Source organism: Lepidochelys kempii, chromosome 21, assembly GCF_965140285.1.
Source record: "Lepidochelys kempii isolate rLepKem1 chromosome 21, rLepKem1.hap1, whole genome shotgun sequence".
NCBI lineage: Eukaryota > Metazoa > Chordata > Testudines > Cheloniidae > Lepidochelys > Lepidochelys kempii.
In genome coordinates this window covers 1,260,556-1,280,591 of record NC_136400.1, presented here as the reverse complement: position 1 = coordinate 1,280,591, position 20,036 = coordinate 1,260,556, and the positions used below count along the sequence as shown (strand labels likewise).

The 20,036-nt window shown below is 50.0% G+C and overlaps 1 protein-coding gene across 3 annotated transcripts in view; it reads left to right on the top strand.

Moving 5' to 3' along the window:
- Nucleotides 1–2,436: 2,436 nt before the first annotated feature.
- The window catches only part of HIPK1 (homeodomain interacting protein kinase 1), a 36,213-nt gene continuing 18,613 nt past the window's right edge, over nt 2,437–20,036 (top strand). For 2 of the 3 annotated variants that reach the window (XM_073319635.2, XM_073319634.2), the window contains exons 1-4: nt 2,437–2,753; nt 7,476–8,553; nt 15,848–15,971; nt 19,333–19,452. In XM_073319635.2, the coding sequence (XP_073175736.1) occupies nt 7,478–8,553; nt 15,848–15,971; nt 19,333–19,452 (1,320 nt within the window). In that variant the 5' untranslated portion in view covers nt 2,437–2,753; nt 7,476–7,477. Of the gene's footprint in view, nt 2,754–7,475; nt 8,554–10,189; nt 12,351–15,847; nt 15,972–19,332; nt 19,453–20,036 lie in introns of those variants that run through there. The other variant, XM_073319636.2, reaches the window with a different exon arrangement.

Sequence of the window (20,036 nt, the reverse complement as noted above, 5' to 3'; positions counted from 1 at the left end):
GCTTCAGCTGTTACTAGTTAATTAAAGTGGAACGGCTTCCAGAGGCAAGACCAAGGCAACCCCCCATCAGAATAACTCATAGCCCTGTAGTGCGGACATCCTCTTGAGAGGTAGGCGATCACTGCTCAAATCCCTTCTCATCAAACAGAACGGGGACTGAACCAGACTGGCCCACAACCTAGCTGAGTACCCCAACCACTGCACTGTAGAATGATGCTCCTTGTCCCCCAATGGCCCATTCGGTTTTGGTAGCCTTCTTGATGATCAGGAGGTGGTCCCTCCTGACAGGTTCACAGTTTCAGAGCAAACTTTTATTACAGTTATAAAGCAAAAACGTAAATATTACCTTACAGCATGTGATAAAGATATTTAAGGGAGATTAATGCATACAGACACTTACAAGCATTTCATAAAGTCTACACACATTGTTATAAGTCCAATACCCCACCTTACCTGTGCTAATCCACAGGTGAAACACACTGTCCAGCACGCAATTTGTCAGTGCTTGGCTGAGGCCTAAAGCCTTGGCAAGAGCCGGCACTTGGTTTGCCAGTGTCACATAGAGAATAAGCTACACTGGCAAAAGCATTCTTTTGTCAGTACAAGATGGGTGTACACTACGAGGAGAGAGAGCAGGAGATGGGGATAGTTATACTGTGATATTTAGACCAGCAAACTCTTTCTAGCATATTCAAGGCTTAAGGACCAGATTCATATGAAATCACACTGAAATCACAGTAAGAGTGAGAAGTTACCCCTGTTAACTTTAAGGCATGAGCATGATCCTGGCCAGGCTTTTAAGTGAATTTCTCCTCAAGAGATGCCCATCCGGAGACCCTGACAATTAGAACCCTTTTCTCTCTCCCTTCACTGTATTCTAGACAAAGACACAGAGAGTTCACACGGCAGCCCGGCACCCACAACTCACTGGAGAATTTCTCCCCAAATGACGCGTCTTTTGTCTTATGCGGACTCTGCAGTGAGGTGACAGTTGGAAGAACCAAAGGGCCCGGGGGTGTGGTGGGTCTGTACCGCCTGGGGGGGGCAAAGGGCCCGGGGGGTCTGTACTGACTGGGGGGGACGACAAAGAGCTCAGGGGGGCTTCTGTACTACCCAGGGGGGACAAAGGGCCTGGGGGAGGGCAAAGGACCCGGGGGGATCTGTACTGCCTGGGGGGGGTCTGTACTGCCCGGGGGGGGAAGGGCCCGGGGGGGTCTGTACTGCCCGGGGGGGGGATCTGTACTGCCCGGGGGGGAAGGACCCGGGGGGGTCTGTACTGCCCAGGGGGGACAAAGGGCGTGGGGGAGGGCAAAGGACCCGGGGGGATCTGTACTGCCTGGGGGGGGTCTGTACTGCCCGGGGGGGGGAAGGGCCCGGGGGGGTCTGTACTGCCGGGGAGGGGAAGGACCCGGGGGGGTCTGTACTGCCCGGGGGGGGGATCTGTACTGCCCGGGGGGGGAAGGACCCGGGGGGGTCTGTACTGCCCAGGGGGGGAAGGACCCGGGGGGGTCTGTACTGCCCAGGGGGGACAAAGGGCCTGGGGGAGGGCAAAGGACCCGGGGGGATCTGTACTGCCTGGGGGGGGTCTGTACTGCCCGGGGGCGGGGGGAAGGGCCCGGGGGGGGGTCTGTACTGCCGGGGAGGGGAAGGACCCGGGGGGGGGTCTGTACTGCCCGGGGGGGGGAAGGATCCGGGGGGGTCTGTACTGCCCGGGGGGGGAAGGATCCGGGGGGGTCTGTACTGCCCGGGGGGGGGGAAGGATCCGGGGGGAGGAAAGGACCCGGGGGGGGGGTTCTGTGCGGCCCGGGGAGGGAAAGGACCCGGGGGGGGGATCTGTGCGGCCCGGGGGGGGGATCTGTGCGGCCCGGGGGGGCAAAGGGCTGATCGCATGATCAGGCCAGGCCGGGCCGGGCCGGGCGAAGGTCGGGGCTCTGGAAGGAGCCGGGGCGGTGGCTGCTGAGGCCCGGGAGGCCCCTGGAGTCGGGCTGACCCGTGGCTGCGCCCCTCGCGGGCCCGGAGCGATCTGAGGTGCGGAAACACCAAGAACCCGCTGAGCTGAGGGAGCAGCGCAGCCCGGGGCCGGGCTCCGGCCGGGGTTACCTGGCCTTGCTCCGGGGCCCGCGGGAGCCGGAGAGCCGCGCAGGGGCCACGTTCCCATGGCAACACGGCCAGGCCGGGGGGCGGGGCTCCGGCCTCAGCCCCATGCTGTCAGGCCCAGCGCGGCTGGAGGAAGGGACGGAAGCCCGCAAGGGTCCGTTCTAGCGCCCTCGGCCAAAGCCGCTTGCGTCTCGGAGCGGGGACGTTTCCGCCCGCCCACTTCCCAGTAGCCAATCGGACCGCGACGGCGCCTCGCTTCCGCCTCGGTAACCGTGGTGGCGATGGGCCGAGCCGTCACGTGACCCTGGTTCAATGCCTCGGCGCTCGGCAGTTGCGGGGCTGGGCCGAGTTCGGGGCTCGGCTGGCTCAGTCTGGCGCAGGCAGCCGAGGGCCCGGAGCGCAGCAGCAGCCGGAGCGGGCCGACGGGAAGCGGGGTCCGGCGCGCGGCGGGGCCGCGGAGCGGGGGGAGCCGGGCCAGGCCGGGCCGTGGGGCGGGGCGGGGCCTGGCGGCGGCGGAGCGGCCTGGAGGCTCCCCCCGGGCGGGGCGGGCCTGGACTGGCGGCCGCTCCGGGGCTATGATGCGCCCGCTCCGGGGCCCCGCATCCCCTCGTGTCCCCCCGGCAGCTCCAGCCCGCGGCTGAGACCTCCCACCAGCGGTGAGTGCGGCCGGGCCTGCCCCGACGGGAGCCCTCCTCGCCCGGGCCGGGCCGCGGGCCGTCCCCGCCCTGGCGGCGGGAGGGGGGGGTCCCCGGCCCGGCGCTGGCGGCGGGAGGGGGGGGTCCCCGGCCCGGCGCTGGCGGCGGGAGGGGGGGGTCCCCGGCCCGGCCCGGCCCGGCGCTGGCGGCGGGAGGGGGGGGTCCCCGGCCCGGCCCGGCCCGGCGCTGGCGGCGGGAGGGGGGGGTCCCCGGCCCGGCCCGGCCCGGCGCTGGCGGCGGGAGGGGGGGGGTCCCCGGCCCGGCCCGGCCCGGCGCTGGCGGCGGGAGGGGGGGGGTCCCCGGCCCGGCCCGGCCCGGCGCTGGCGGCGGGAGGGGGGGGGTCCCCGGCCCGGCCCGGCCCGGCGCTGGCGGCGGGAGGGGGGGGTCCCCGGCCCGGCCCGGCCCGGCGCTGGCGGCGGGAGGGGGGGGGTCCCCGGCCCGGCCCGGCCCGGCGCTGGCGGCGGGAGGGGGGGGTCCCCGGCCCGGCCCGGCCCGGCGCTGGCGGCGGGAGGGGGGGGTCCCCGGCCCGGCCCGGCCCGGCGCTGGCGGCGGGAGGGGGGGGTCCCCGGCCCGGCCCGGCCCGGCGCTGGCGGCGGGAGGGGGGGGTCCCCGGCCCGGCCCGGCCCGGCGCTGGCGGCGGGAGGGGGGGGTCCCCGGCCCGGCCCGGCCCGGCGCTGGCGGCGGGAGGGGGGGGTCCCCGGCCCGGCCCGGCCCGGCGCTGGCGGCGGGAGGGGGGGGTCCCCGGCCCGGCCCGGCCCGGCGCTGGCGGCGGGAGGGGGGGGTCCCCGGCCCGGCCCGGCCCGGCGCTGGCGGCGGGAGGGGGGGGTCCCCGGCCCGGCCCGGCCCGGCGCTGGCGGCGGGAGGGGGGGGTCCCCGGCCCGGCCCGGCCCGGCGCTGGCGGCGGGAGGGGGGGGTCCCCGGCCCGGCCCGGCCCGGCGCTGGCGGCGGGCCGGGGGGGGTCCCCGGCCCGGCCCGGCCCGGCGCTGGCGGCGGGCCGGGGGGGGGTCCCCGGCCCGGCCCGGCCCGAAGCGGAGTTCGCTTCCCTTCGTGTCCGTTCGCCGCACCACCCAGGGCCTGAGACCGCCCCAAGCGATCGCTCCTTTGGAGAGACGCAAATCTGACCCTATTCGAGGGGCCCCATTCAGGTATTCCCCTGAATCAATTACAACCCCCCCCCCCCCCGCCCCGGTAAGTCTGCCCCTGCGGAGTTGGCGATCTCTCCTTTGCCGTGTCAGGAGCCGCCCGCGGCCGTGGCGTATCCGACCTATGCAGAAGGGTCGGTTTGCAGTTAATATTTTGCACCCGATGCTTCATTAACTTATAAATTCATGGCTTTGGTTTGTTGAGAAATTGACCCAGTGAGATTTTTTCTGGAGAAAAAGCACTTGGCTTCACCGTTTCCCAGACAGTAGGCCAAGAAGATACTTTTAGTGCCGTCAGAGGCACTTGGGGTAGGCAGCCAATCCGCTTGCTGGACTAAATATCTCAAAGCCTGTAATTTTGTCATTAAAGACTGCCTCTGATAGGGAATAACTGGTCTTGGCTCATTCCATTTTAAGGTTAATAAGATGGGAGAAGTATCTGTAACTCTAAATCAAAGAAGCTGTTTTGTAGGATACATTTGACATTTTAAAATGGGGCTGGGGAGTTCCTAATTTAGAATTTGCTGGGATTAGAAATGCTTCAGAATAGGAGAATAAGGAAACTATGATAGTATTGCTCTGTAAACCCACTTTTCTTAAAATGAAATTTTGCACCAAAGCTCACAGCGCTCCCTGAAATAGGCCACTATAAATGTCTGCTGGCACAGCTGTGGGGTTCAGGCTGGTGAAGGAGTGACCCCTGACTGGCATAGCAGTGCCAGCAGAAGCCCCTAGCGTAGATGTGGTTTTACTACTTTTGACGGGACTGGCTTATTTTGCTCTTGGAGATTGGTCCTATTCTATTGGTACAAAACTCAGCTTTGCTGCTCTAGCTTCGTCTGTGCTCTGAGTGCTTTGCTGGTATAGTAGGCGGGGGTAAAGCACTCCCAGTGAGGATGTGGCCATGATTTCAGATTGTGAAAGCCCCACTCCATTTAAACTGTACACTCTGAATATGTAAGCAACTGTTCTTTGCCAAGTGGCCCCTCACACAGTAATGCAGCAATCCGTATGCATAGTGCAGTTTCTTTGATATGGGAGATTCTGGTTCAGTTCCCCCCTTTGCCTCGTCTGTCCTAGGGCTACACTGATGGGGGTGGAGGGAAGGCTGCTGAAGCTGTTTCACTTCAATTAAATATTTCTATGGGCCAGCTACAGGATTAGACTCCCTCTATAGCCTAGTAAGGCCATCCCTGTTCAAACCCTTTCTTAGCCGGCAGGCGCAGGACTTGAACCAGCATCTCCCACTTCCTAGGTGAGTACCCTGATCACTGCACTGGAGAGGAGTTCTCACGCTTGATTCTTGCATTGGCCCAATTAGTATTTGATTAAAATGGAACAGCATCGAGTGCCCGACAGCAGCCCAGCATTTAGGTATTTCACTTGGAGAGGCAGGAGATTACTGTTCAAGTCCCTTCCTACCAGGGGAATTGAACCAGAAGTGCCTATGAGATGAGCATCCAAACCACTAGGCTAGAGAGGGTGCCTTGTTTTTGCCAAATTAATATTTAATGAAAGTGGTACAGAGTTCTAGACTAGCACCTAAGTGAAATTCAGGAAAGGAAACTGGTTTTTGAAAAGACTGTGCCCATCATTCAAAGAAAATGACAATTTAGAGTAAGTCTTCCAGCTGCATCTTAGGGTCGCTGGTCTGGTCTGGGTCAGTAATGATTGGAAGGCATTACCATCTGGAATGAGTTGGTGGTCCTGGTCCTGATCCTAGAAGACAGGGACTGGTCATAAGACACCTCTCATAGATATGTCATTCATAGAATCATAGAATATCAGGGTTGGAAGGGACCTCAGGAGGTCATCTAGTCCAACCCCCTGCTCAAAGCAGGACCAATCCCCAATTTTTGCCCCAGATCCCAAATGGCCTCCTCAAGGATTGAACTCACAACCCTGGGTTTAGCAGGCCAGTGCTCAAACCACTGAGTTATCCCCCCCACTTCATTCTATGTCAAGTAGGATTTTATTTTCTTTAAGTAGTAAGGTGGATTTACTCATCTCTTGCTACTGGTAATTGTTCCATGGTAGCAGGCAAACCTAGCTAATAGTTTGCACGCCTACTTGATTGTTTCTGTTAAATAGATTGCACCAGCACCTGAAATGCAAGTATAGACTAAAATACCTTCCCCAGAACGGTTACATTATTGTCTGTCTAGGTCATTATACTGACAGTGTTACCTTTCAGATTTCTGGGGAATCTTCTATAGAATATTGTATTGTGTCATCCCCAAGCGACTCAGATTCAGTTATGAATTGCAGACTTTGTATCTATTTCCCCCCATTCTAATGTAGACCAATACTGAGAATTTGTGGTTAGGTTCTGACAGTAGAGAGACTGGTGGATGATGATCTGACTTGTCAGGCAATAAAATGAGTGGCTTATTAAGCAGCTCTGAAGACCCAAACTTAGTATTTTCCTTGGAATGCAAAGAAAGGAGATTTGGCTTGTGTCTCTGCACAAAGCCTAACAACAGAGGGTTTGAGAAAGGAGTGTTTTAGCTTTTTTCAGGTGTCAACCCTCCAGTAATGTAGAACAGAGGGAATCTGCATTTTGAGCGTAATGTGACATATAGGGTTTCCCATTTGCTAAGCACTGACTTTCCAGTTTGTAAACTGGATAGTCTCCCCATTCCCTGTCTATGGGTGAGTGGATGCACTCTTCTCAGGAATTGGTAAACAGCTGCTGTATTGTTGCCCTTCCTTATTTCCCCAGTCATCCTGCGCTGTGATTCTCTTTAGAGCTGATCCTGGAGAGTGCTGAGTGCCCCGTTTCCAACTGAAGTTAGTGGGGATTGATGGTGCGGTGCTCTTGAAGGATGGCATCCTTTGACTAGCCCTAGGGCTCTTATTTATGTTTAATTAAATGCTCTTTAAACCTTCTGAGGCAAATAAACCAAGCTGATAGTTTGAGGGCCTTCATTTCTACTGGTGTTTTGTTACATTGTGGCACCTCAGGGTGTGGAGATACAGATAAGTCTGTATTACAAACATGTCAAGTTCCTGGCCAGCTTCATACACCAGACCTGCAAGAGTGCTCTCATTTGCAATCTTCTTTCCTTGTTGGTTTTAGATTTCCCCCCCATCCTATCTTAATGCTGTTCTGAAACCTGTGGGGAAAGTGTGGTTAAATACACAAGAGTAAGCTGAATTAGCTCTGTAGTTTCCCCTCCTCCCAGCCCGTAGTCCTCTCTTTCAATAGGATCCCCTTAACCTTGGGCAAGGCAAGAGAGAAGCTGGTGCTTTTCTGCATTGCCCACAGCAAGGTAGTGTCGGTGCTTGGCAGGTGAGGCTGGTAAATGTTCGCTCCTGTCCCCAGGAAGGCCTGGGTGGCAGCTGTGGGAGCAACTATTAGAAAAGAAACCTTGTTGCCTTCCATGCTGACATGGGTCATGTGGTGAAGGGTCTCTAGCTCAATAGGGTGCGTAGAAAAACTAATATGATCTTGGTTTGCTGTGCAAGCTGAGGATTTCCTTAATCCTTGGCCTGCTATTATGGGGCCATTGCTAATCAGATGTTTCTCTTCTCATTTCAGGTATGGCCTCACAGCTGCAGGTGTTCTCCCCCCCGTCAGTATCGTCGAGTGCCTTCTGCAGTGCCAAGAAACTGAAAGTGGAGCCCTCTGGCTGGGATGTTTCAGGACAGAGCAGTAGTGACAAGTATTATACCCGGAGCAAAACCCTCCCAGCTGCTCAAGGGCAAGCAAGCTCCTCTCGCCAGGTAGCGAATTTCAGCATCCCTGCTTACGATCAGAACCTCCTACTCCCTGCTCCTTCGGTTGAGCATATTGTGGTTACAGCTGCAGACAGTACAGGCAGCGGTGCAACAGCGTCCTTCCAGAACAGCCAGACCTTCACACACAGGAGTAACGTTTCTTTACTGGAACCATACCAGAAATGTGGATTGAAAAGGAAAAGTGAGGAGGTCGACAGCAACGGTAGCGTGCAGATAATTGAGGAACATCCACCTCTCATGCTGCAAAACAGACCTGCGGTGGGTGCTGCGGCCACTACCACCACTGTAACCACGAAAAGCAGCAGCGCCAGTGGTGAAGGGGATTACCAGCTGGTCCAGCATGAGATCCTGTGCTCCATGACAAACAGCTATGAGGTCTTGGAGTTCCTGGGCCGAGGGACGTTTGGGCAGGTGGCAAAGTGCTGGAAACGCAGCACAAAGGAGATTGTAGCTATCAAAATCCTAAAGAACCATCCCTCCTATGCTAGACAAGGCCAGATAGAAGTGAGCATCCTCTCTCGCCTGAGCAGCGAGAACGCTGACGAGTATAACTTTGTTCGCTCTTATGAGTGCTTTCAGCACAAGAACCACACATGCCTTGTGTTTGAGATGCTAGAACAGAACTTATACGACTTCTTAAAACAAAACAAGTTCAGCCCACTGCCCCTAAAATACATCCGGCCAATTCTGCAGCAGGTGGCCACTGCCTTGATGAAGCTAAAGAGCCTAGGTCTGATACATGCTGATTTGAAACCAGAAAACATCATGTTGGTGGATCCCATCCGCCAGCCCTACAGAGTGAAGGTCATAGACTTTGGCTCAGCCAGCCATGTATCTAAAGCGGTGTGCTCCACTTACTTGCAGTCGCGCTATTACAGGTAAGGATTTATACCTGAGGCGATCTCTGTACCCTTGCATCCATAAAGTAGACTGGCACTGGAGGGGTGTCACTTAATGGGAGCAGATGAGCCCCACAGCCTCAATCAATATGCAAGAACCAGATCAGGGAGGACAAACCTCATCTCTTGGAAGGATTGAATTATTGTCCAGAGGGCAAGGTGTAAATTTAGGAGTCACTCAGGCCAGAGCAGTGCATCCGCTGATAGCAGTGGGAAACTTGCACAAAGATAAGGGTCAGAACGACCTTCATGCAGTACATAAACTTGGAGCCGTTACCATTTATGGCCAGTACGTTAGTCACTCAGTAGGAAAACAAGCTCCATTTTATATGTGTTTTTACATCTTCCCTTTATTTCCTTTCCTTCCCTGTCTGTCACCCTCCGTATCTCCTTCCTGGCAGGAATTCCCACTGCCCCCTGCACACCCTGTGTGCTGTGCTCCCATCTCTTTCCTGTCTCATCTATTAAAATGATTCCTGAAATGGTAATGCTGACATGTAGTGTGGTCAGGGTTAGTGCTAACACAGAAATAAATGGAGCTCAGCTGTTGTTTCAGCGTGTCTGCAGACCCAGGAAGACTATGTTGCATCAGTTAATCTCCCAAAAGGGAACTAAGCTTTTCTTTGCAACTATGAAGTCTAGAAACTTTTCAACTGAAAGTGAAAGGTTCACTGATCTGCTCAGGTTAGGTAGGAACCTCTGTAGCAGAATGTTCAGACTCTGACTAAACAGTTATTTTGGAACTGCCATTTTGGAGAGCTACTCCTTTAATAAAATGACCATAAGAGGCTATTGCAGGAGCCTCTTAATACAGAGCATTAATACAGCATTAATACAGAGATGCTGACTTGACCTGTGAGGTGGATGTTTAATCGAAGGCTGTATGGGCACCAGGGTTTGAAAAATATACCTGGCACCTCTGCTAGCCTGAGGGCTAAGTCTACTAGTCATAATGAAAATGACTTTCCCACCTGCCAAGCCACACATTTCATCAAGAGAGTAGTTAGGAGAGGAAATTCATATGCAGGTGACCAGAGTTGCTACTTTGGCAGTGTGACCTCTCCTTTCCTCCTCACTCCACATGCCTGCAGCAAATTGCAACTAGCACATTCTGTGAATGTGAAATGGAGAATTAGCATGTGAAATGGAGAATTAGCTGCTGCAGGGCACTACCGGTAGATGCAGCAGAAGACTTGAATTGTCTCCCCTTTCTGTAAAATGTCTCTTGACCAATTTAAAATGAATCCATCAACTTTAATTAGCCATAACAATTTAAATATGTCAGAAGTTCACAACTTGTCTAAGGCTTGTCAGTTACCTGTTGTCCAGTAACTCCCTGTATCTAGCATTATAAGTGAACTCCATTGCACTGAAATAAGCCCTGCCGTGCTTAACCATCCTTTGAAGGAAAGTGGGTTTGCAGACAGATAAGGAGATCTAATAGCGCTTTTTACAAAGTATTTCAGTGAGCCAGCTCTCTGCTCCCCCGCTTTATCCCCCTTGGGGAAGGTAGAAGCAGCTGTAGCCGATACCCCAGGTCCCTACTCACCAGTCCAGAATTACCATTACTCATTAAGCCCCGGTAGGCATCTTTGCCTGTATAGATAGAGAGGCTGTACCTTTCCCTTCCAGTTCTTCCTGAAGGAAAGTCTCATGTTCAGCTCTGTCTTCCTTCCTAGTTCATGGTGACTTTTCAATGTATGTTACAGTACATTTTAAAGTGACCTCTTTTGCCAGGAACCTTTTATTTGCCTGTTTATTAAAGTAACTTTCACAAAGGTCCTTCTGTTCCTACATGTCTAGAGTTATGCTCAATGGAGCACTGTTTTTTCTCATGGTCCTACAGCTACCCACTCAGTGGCTTGAAACAAAACAGTGTAACTACTCTGTGATCCTTCTCATCTGAGAGAACTACCAAATAAATATCAAGACATCGTCCCCTGGCGTGGAGGGAGCATGGGGCAAGAAGTGTCTCAAAGGGCCTCTGGAAAGGAAGCTGCTTGCCCTACTATGCATATCATACTAAACTAAAAGCCACTTCCATCTCCCCCCGAAGGTGGGGTGACTGACCTTGCTGGAGAGGGGAGTATTCAAATGCTGTCTAAGACTAGGCCTGCTTCACTGGAGTTGGGAAGAATCAGGCAATGTGGAAATCTATTTAATGTGGTGTGAAATTTACATCAATTTGAGGCTAAATAAAATCCGCCTTCTAGGTGTAGAAACTAGTTTCTCTTGGGGAGAGTTCTGTTGTTTCTGGCTTAATTTCACATTGAAAAGAGCTTTCGAGATGAGGCTTGAGGCTCCAGCATTGTTTGTTTTAAAACAGCCACTGAAGTAAAACACGAATTAGTCTCAGTCCTATCACAAACTAATTGTTTCCTGTCCTGTCTTCACTTTGTATTGGTCTTATGTCAGTGTCTTGGCCACTCACTCAGCTAAAACTTTCAAATTTGGATACCTGAAGTGAGGCTGCTATCGGGACTTAAAGCAGTGGCTTTTTCCAGAAGTGCTGAGCACTCAGACATCCCTTGACTTTAATGGGATGTATGGGGACTTGGCTCTTCTGGGGAAAAAAGCAGTTTTGAAAGTCTGTCTGAATTTAGGAGCCAACACTTTGACTCCTAGCCAGCTGCTGTAATGAGTGTAGCGTGGGCTTTAATTGTACAGTAACAGAATGGAAGATTTCAGAGTAGCAGCCGTGTTAGTCTGTATTCGCAAAAAGAACAGGAGGACTTGTGGCACCTTAGAGACTAACCAATTTATTTGAGCATAAGATTTCGTGAGCTACAGCTCACTTCATCAGATGCATTCAGTGGAAAATACAGTGGGGAGATTTTATATACACAGAGAACATGAAACAATGGGTGTTACAATACACACTGTGAGGAGAGTGATCACTTAAGGTGAGCTATTACCAGCGGGGAGGGACCTTTTGTAGTGATAATCAAGGTGGGCCATTTCCAGATGCTGTACTGTTCTGTGTCTGTCACCCACTTGGATCTAAATTGTGGTGAGGGGGGTGAGCTGAATTGTCCCTCCAGTACTCATGGCTCTGAACTGCATGAATTTTTTCACAACAAGAGAAGCGTAGTTTCATCATGTGCTTCTTGTCATTGAATCTGGACTGGTTAAATCCACCCAGTGGGGTTTTGTGGGGGAGAGGGAGTCCACAATAGGTGCACTGTGGTGATTTTTGCACCATTCACTGTGGTATCAAGCGCTGGCAGCAGTTGAAGAGAGGCTAGCACCCTTGGGTTGCTGTTCCAGAACAGGATATGGCCATGGGAGGTGAAATGTGAGCAAGGGAAACAACCTCTGGATTCTGTTCTGCCTCATTGCATTCCTGGCTCATGGACAGCTTGCCTAGTTGGATGACGCTGCTGGAGCCATATTTCCAGCGGAGATTTGACGTGGACTTTGTCAGGCCAGGATTTAAAATGCACAGAATGTGCAATTGCTTTCCCTACACTGGTTGTGAGGTACCTGCTCCTAGGCAGAGGTGTGCTTGGGCTGGCTCATGCTCCGCTTTGGTATTACTGTCAGCTCTGCAGTGCTGGTCAGACTGAGGCAAATCCTGACGGAAGAGGGCATACGAATGTCGGGCCACACACAATGTTTTCAGACGTCATTGATGCCTAGGAGGGGAGTCACATTATCAGCAGATGAGTCAGACAGTTTAAGCTGCTCGGATAAGACATGTTCACAGTGACCAACTCCAGGAGAAGGGACAGCTCTTTCCAGTTCTATGCATCCTATTGCCTATAACAGCTAGTGTGGTGAGTATGGGCCATTGCTACCTCGAGAGAGCGGGGGAGGGTATTTATACCACTATCCTCATTGGCAAGAGAAGACTCTTCTTACAGAGGCAGTCGTTTGGTGGAAATACTGGGCAACCGCAGTAGTGAGGAAGATTCAGTAGTCCTATCCCACCTGTTCAGCGATGCAGATGTGCTTAGGCCTGTCTTGTAACCTACCACTACTGTACTGTATGTTGATCAGAGGAGCCTCCGTTGTGCAGTACCATCTGTTCCTTAGCTCTACACTGGGCCCTGGGCCCTGCCCTGCCACCAGAAGTCTGACTTTCTCCACCTCTTAAACTAACTCGGATCCTGCGTGACTTTGTGGCATCGCTATTGCAATGGCATGAGCCGGAGATTAACGCTTGCTCTCTGCAAGTAAGAGGGACGTGATCAAGGGGAGGTGCCCTCTCCACAAACACCACTCCTTTTGAAACGTGCTGGTGGTAGTGGAAGAATCTGAGTTTTGTGGTAACCTTCCCTGAGGCTGGCTGGGGGTACTTGCTGGCCCTGGAAATCAGAATGTAACAATCTGCTACTCAGAGGAGGAATTCTGTCAGTTGTCATTTTCTGCCTCATAAAGAGTTTCCAAGAGTGCAGATTAATAATTTAATCCTAGAGAGATCAGGTGGGTGGTGCCTTTGGATCAATTTCTGTTAGTGAAAGAGACAAGCTTTTGAGCTACATGGACTCTTCTTCTGGTCTGAAGAAGTTAGTCCAGTAAAATATATTACCTCACCCACCTTGTCTCTAATATCCTGGAACCAGTGTGGCTACAACACTGCAAATTTAATCCTAGACAGTCCAGCTGTAAAGGAGACATCTGGCTGCTGTTGTTTCAACACCACTTTCAGTGGTCACTAATAATAGTACTGCTAACTGCTGTCATTAGCAACCCCATTCTAAAAGCAGATGTGAAGGAGGCTGATGGCTGTTGCATACCAGCTGTGTCTTGAGCCAATATGAAAACTGAGGCCTCATGAGAAGGTAATCTGTTTAGAGTATAAACTGCTCAGGGCTAGGAGCGTCTTTGGCACTGCAAGACTGTCCCTGGATGCGCACACAGGACAAAGGAATAATTCCACTTCCACTATCCATAGCCATTTACAGTCCGTTCTATCTGAGTCAGGCCATACATGTTCATGCAGGTTTGAACAAGATTGCGCTGTGGTCTCTTCTACCCCCGGCCACTTCCATTGTGTCCTGTAAGCGGTTAGATCTGTTAAACTCCCATGGACTTGGCTGGGCGTTCCACACAGGAACAGGCAGCAGACTTAGGTCCTGCCTGCTAATTGGCAACACCTGCTGAGCAAGGATGCCTTGACATGTTGGAATAATGGCACCTGGAGTTGGTTATCCTGATTAAATGACTAAGCAGGGCTCGTTAACAGGTGTATCCAGCTCTTCAGCAGTATCCTTTTGGGCTGCTAAACAAACCGACTTGTCTCAGTACAGTTCTTTCATATTCGTGTGCTGATTTTCTGGCTAAACATTTTCATTCCATTTTGGACATGTTTGCATAATGTTACATATGTTTGTAGGTAATAAATCCCTCCCAGACCTAGCTGAGAAAGTGAACTCACGCTCACACACTCTCTCAAGGATAGTGCGGGGGACTAAAATGAAGCAGCATAGTAACACTGAATGGGAGCAATTCCTGACAGATATCCCTGGCTCACTGTATTACTCTGATAGTCGGAATAAAAGCCTAATTGCCACCGTTTGATTTGTAGGGGGCTGGGCTAATTAAAAGGGTTCACCCACGTAAGAGAACTGCTTGTATTAAAGCAGCAGCTACTGAATCAGTGTGACTGCCCCGCCACTAGAGTGCAGCGGGGAGGTTGGGGGGAACAGTTAGCTAAGGTAACATGTCAGGTGGCACTTGCCTCATTCCCTGATGACTTGCATGTCAGCTGTGAGAAGTGCATTGACTTTGGTAGATGTACGGCATCCGTGTTACAGTTACCTGGGAATCATTCCTTTGAAGTGAGCTGTAGCTCATGAAAGCTCATGCTCAAATAAATTGGTTAGTCTCTAAGGTGCCACAAGTCCTCCTTTTCTTATTCCTTACCATGCACAGCCAGGTGAATGGTCAGATGGAAAAGGGGATTAAGATGGGCTTTTCGGTGTCCTGCTGCCGAATGCCATGTGCTGGAGAGATCTTATTCCTCATTCCAGTACAGAGTCCAAAACTGTAAAGCAAGATAACCAGTTTCAGAGCTGCTTTAACTGGGATGATTATGCAATATATTTCTTTCTTGATGTGTGTTTGCCACATGAGAAATTACACACAAGTGTTAGGATCTACTGCCCAAGACCTGCCCAGAAAGCAGCATAGACCAGTGTTTGGGATGTTTCTCTCCTCCCCCCACATTGGGGTCACAATGGAATTGGTTATTCCTCGGAAAACGGAAGTTCCAGTGTTTCCTGTACTTTCTGGAGTGAATTCCTGTACCTGCTCCCATGAGCCCTTGTATTTACACCATATGTAAATACAAGGCTAGAATTCAATCTATGAGCAGGCAGAACTGCAGGTGTTTGTTTCACAGCTGTGTGTGTGAGGCAAAGGGATAGCTGTGCTAAAAGATCATCTCCTGCAACATTTCTGTCCAGATGGGTTATGCAGAAAAAATCCTCTCCGGGATTTGAGATTTAAAAGCAGCACATTGTTTTGTTCATAATCTCTCTGAGAGAGGCTGGGCAGGGGTTTCTATGCTTGGTGAGGTTCTGTTGCCCCAAATCCCATAAAATAATGTGGCAAAACACTGACCATCACAGTGTCTGGCTATGTTCTCTTCATCCACCTTAAGCCTGAGATGTCCCAAATAAACCCTATATAAACACTAAGCAGTGTAAACAAAGTGGCACTCTTCTCTCTGCAAAGTGCCTTGGCTTGGGTCTGCAGACCACTCTCTTTTTCCAGGTGAACGCAGCCAAAGCCCTTGTAAACCTTCTGAACCTATCTAGACTCCTTTGCTGCTGATTAGCTGAGCTGAGGGAGCATCACCCGATAGGATTTACCCACACAATGCCAGGCTGCTGTCTGACATGCCTGTGGGGACATGCTAGGGGTGGGTTATGTGATGGCTACGGGTCACCCCAAGCTCTGTGTGCCCTGTCATGTGACTAAATCAGCTAGCAACATACTTGCCATTTACAGGGGGGTGGTAGTATAGGGTATTTTGCATTGGTATGAAATGTCTCTGGACTGTTGAGTCCTTTCCTCTTGGGCTAGAAGACTGCACTGTTGATTTACTGTGGCTGAAAAGGAAAAATAATCAGTGCTCCTAAATGAGGATGACACAGACACTATTAGGCTAGCGAGAAATGCTGCACCTTTACGGGCAGCCACTTTTAACGTTACAGGGAAGTATCTCTGGGGAGCTCTGCTGTGCTGTACAAGGTGCTTGAATAATATGTAAATAGGCACCATTTGCTTTCTGTGCCAGGCTGAACGTTTTAATCTTGTTTTGCAGAGCTCCTGAAATCATCCTGGGTTTACCATTCTGTGAAGCTATTGACATGTGGTCCCTAGGCTGTGTGATAGCTGAGCTGTTCCTGGGTTGGCCTCTGTACCCAGGAGCTTCAGAATACGATCAGGTAAGAGCATATCGTGCGTACGGGGTGGTGCTTGTACAGTCAGAAGGAGCTTTTTTTTTTTTTATAAACCCTGTGAAACTGAAGTACTCATTCAAATTCTGCTCTGATTTGGTCTTCAACTCCTTTCCTGCTTTGATCCAATTCTCTTTCTATCTGTGATAACTGAGGCTGCTTCCCATTTGTGCCCTGCCTCCCACTTTGCCTTTGAATAGAGAACGCAGCGGTCCTGTGTGTGTCTCACTACTGTTTAATATACAACTTGCAGTTCCCGTTCTGGCACAACTGAAATGCAGTGTCTCAGTCCTGGCTGTGCACAGCACCCTGCGGTTCAAGAGGGACAAATTAGCTACAGGAGTAGTGGTCCCAGGGTGGCCTGCCATGCATTTCCTGTCATGTTAATTCCTACAGAAGCTCTGGTCTCCAACACCGAGCATGTCCCAAATGCAGTCTCTGCAGCCTGTGAAGTACAGTGCGCGTATGTGGAGGGTAGCAGTATTACCTGGCTGTTAGCCTGTCCATAGAAGAGCAACAAACCTAAATAGAACAATGCTTTTCCAAGTACAGCTTTTCCATCACATGGTTTGTTTTGTGGTATTACCATTTAACAGTGTCTGGTATATTTTTCTCTATGTGAAAAGACCCTCTCAAATTAGCTTGTAGTGTCTCTTTGTCACCGTAAATTTCCAGAGGAAATGCAGTGGTACATTAGTGAGCAGGCTGAGTTAGAAATAACTAAAGTATGGCATGGTGGTTTCCTTCTACGGTAAGGTTCATGTACTTCTGCGAATCTTATCTCAGTGTGTAGGTGGGTGGGGACGAAGGTCGGGTTCTCATTGCTTAGTATAGAGTTCTGTAATCCTCCAGAAACTTGGGGTAGCCCGTACTCTGACTTCATGTGGTTGAGTTTGATGTCTGTAGTGAAGATGTTTGTTTTTACCTGAACTGCAGCAGTAAATGCAGGCCCAGTCAAGATTTGGAGGAGGCATCTCTGGAAATGAGCACCTGGCTTGGCCTTGTTAAGCAACCTTGGCCTTGCAGGAGGCAATCTGCTGTACAATAATGAGGCCATTGTAACTAATTTGGACTCCAGTTTTTATTGCTCAGCATCTAGTGGATGATGTTTGTTGGAAGTTATTTCTTAATTGTACTACTGAAAATTTTGTTGCTTAAGTATGAAGAATATAAACACTGGTCAGTTTGAACCCAAATTGCTAGAAATGAAAAGCTAGGCCACAAATTCATCTTGGCTCACAAGCAACACCAATTTAGTAACCTATCTAGTGCCCTGTGAATGTTCATGTCAAGGTTCCTCCCCCACTCTGAACTCTAGGGTACAGATGTGGGGACCTGCATGAAAAACCTCCTAAGCTTATCTTTACCAGCTTAGGTCAAAACTTCCCCAAGGTACAAAATATTCCACCTGTTGTCCTTGGATTGGCCACTACCACCACCAAACTAATACTGGTTACTGGGGAAGAGCTGTTTGGACGCGTCTTTCCCCCCAAAATACTTCCCAAAACCTTGCACCCCACTTCTTGGACAAGGTTTGGTAAAAAGCCTCACCAATTTGCCTAGGTGACTACAGACCCAGACCCTTGGATCTTAAGAACAATGAACAATCTTCCCAACACTTGCACCCCCGCTTTCCTGGGAAATGTTGGATAAAAAGCTTCACCAATTTGCATAGGTGACCACAGACCCAAACCCTTGGATCTGAGAACAATGAAAAAGCATTCAGTTTTCTTACAAGAAGACTTTTAATAAAAATAGAAGTAAATAGAAATAAAGAAATCCCCCCTGTAAAATCAGGATGGTAGATATCTTACAGGGTAATTAGATTCAAAAACATAGAGAACCCCTCTAGGCAAAACCTTAAGTTACAAAAAAGATACACAGACAGAAATAGTTATTCTATTCAGCACAATTCTTTTCTCAGCCATTTAAAGAAATCATAATCTAACACATACCTAGCTAGATTACTTACTAAAAGTTCTAAGACTCCATTCCTGGTCTATCCCCAGCAGAAACCAGCATATAGACAGACACACAGACCCTTTGTTTCTCTCCCTCCTCCCAGCTTTTGAAAGTATCTTGTCTCCTCATTGGTCATTTTGGTCAGGTGCCAGCGAGGTTACCTTTAGCTTCTTAACCCTTTACAGATGAGAGGAGCTTTCCCCTGGCCAGGAGGGATTTCAAAGGGGTTTACCCTTCCCTTTATATTTATGACAGTTCAGCTGCTCAGGAAGCGCCTAATACTGGAATAGCCAGTGTGCTGGCAGAACTACATGCAGTAATTTGGGCTACAGACTATGGTATCAGTATCTACAGTGCCTAACTGCCTTCAGCCCGTGTTTCCAGTCCTGCACTTCCACAAGTGGGTTACATGTTCACTGGTTTCTTCTTCTTTTTTTTTTTTTAAAAGATACTTTTAAGAAACTGATCTTTTTTCTTGTCCTAACAAATTGTATCGTTTCTCACACTGAAACTTGCGGAGCAGATAGTATTAGCAATTTAGACCACAAAACTTGGGGGAAGATTTGAGAAAATGTGTTGATATGTAAAATTATTCCTCTGCTTTCTAACGGAGTATCTTTTTTCTTTTAAGGACAGCTTTGTACTTTGTAGTGTAGCATATTGCTGTGTTACTGATACTGTAGTCAGTGTTTTTTAAACATGTTCTATACACTTTTCTGGGGGGAGGGTTATTTATTTGGTTTTTTTACTCCAAATATTGATGCCTGAAAGGATACAGGGGATCTACATGCTTTATGAATCTAAACTCGCACTTTTGAAGTCAGTGGTGCTTTGCCACTGGACCCTTCGTGAGCAACACATTCAAGGGTGGATATGCCCACACCCAACTGCATCACACAGATACCTATATCTTTTCTGATAATTATATATTTAAATAATACATATTTGGTAACATTTTTAAAACCCTTCACTCCTCTTTAAAAATGTTTAGTGATTACATTGGGGAGTGCTGCATTTCCCCCATACTTTCCCTTTTTATAAATAGCTTATTCTCAGTCTGCTAAAACAGCTTTGGACCAAGAAAATTTCAGTAAAAAAGGCAGAGAGGCACATTAGCATTTACCAATACCTAAAATCTCTGCAGAAAATTAGATAGAACCAGTTAAATGTGTTTGTAAATACTTGAGAATTGCATCTTTTGTTTTGTATTATGACATTTCAGTTATTCAGACAGCCTATATTTAAAAAAAATGGAACTTTTAGAATTGTATTTAGAGCCTATTTCCTATTCATTATTAACAAAGTTGGTAGAACCTCAATATTTTGCTGTACTAGATTTAGTTATCAGTCCAGTTTGTTGGCGTCTTTAATTTTTTTTTCTTTACAGATTCGTTATATTTCACAAACCCAAGGCCTTCCAGCAGAGTATCTTCTGAGTGCAGGAACGAAAACAAGCAGGTTTTTTAACAGAGATCCAAACTTGGGATACCCACTATGGAGGTTAAAGGTTTGTCTCTCTCTTTAACTTCAAAATCTGTTTTGTCCGTCACGGACCTGATCCAGATCTCATTGTTACGTGATTTTAATATGCTGTGAAGTACCCTGAGTAAAGATTAGGTTGTAAATATCATTCAGATGTAGTTGATTTGTATATTTCCTTTTAGAAACTGGACAAACCCCTAGCAGGTGTCTACCAATAGCAAGCGAGAGTGATATTGACCGCAAAACGTGTGTGGTGATGGCCATTTATTATGACTGCTCAGTCTGCTTATCAGAGATGACCTACTTCAGCTGCTGAGCAGTGTTAGGAGTGAACTGAAGTGTATTTCATGGTAGTTTGTTTTTGTTAAAAGCCTTCAGTAGCCTAACTTAACAAACTCCTGGCGAGCTCTTGGGAGAAACAGGCTTTCTTTGTGAAAGATTCAGAACAGACACGCACCTGGTGAGAATTTGGAAAATCTACTCTAGTTCTAGAGTCCTCCCCAGAGTTCCCCCAACAGAACTGAAGGAGAATACGTGATATTATTGATGTTTCTAAATAAACAAGCAAAACACAAAAGGGCAAAAACCCACACCCTGGTTCTGGGGAAT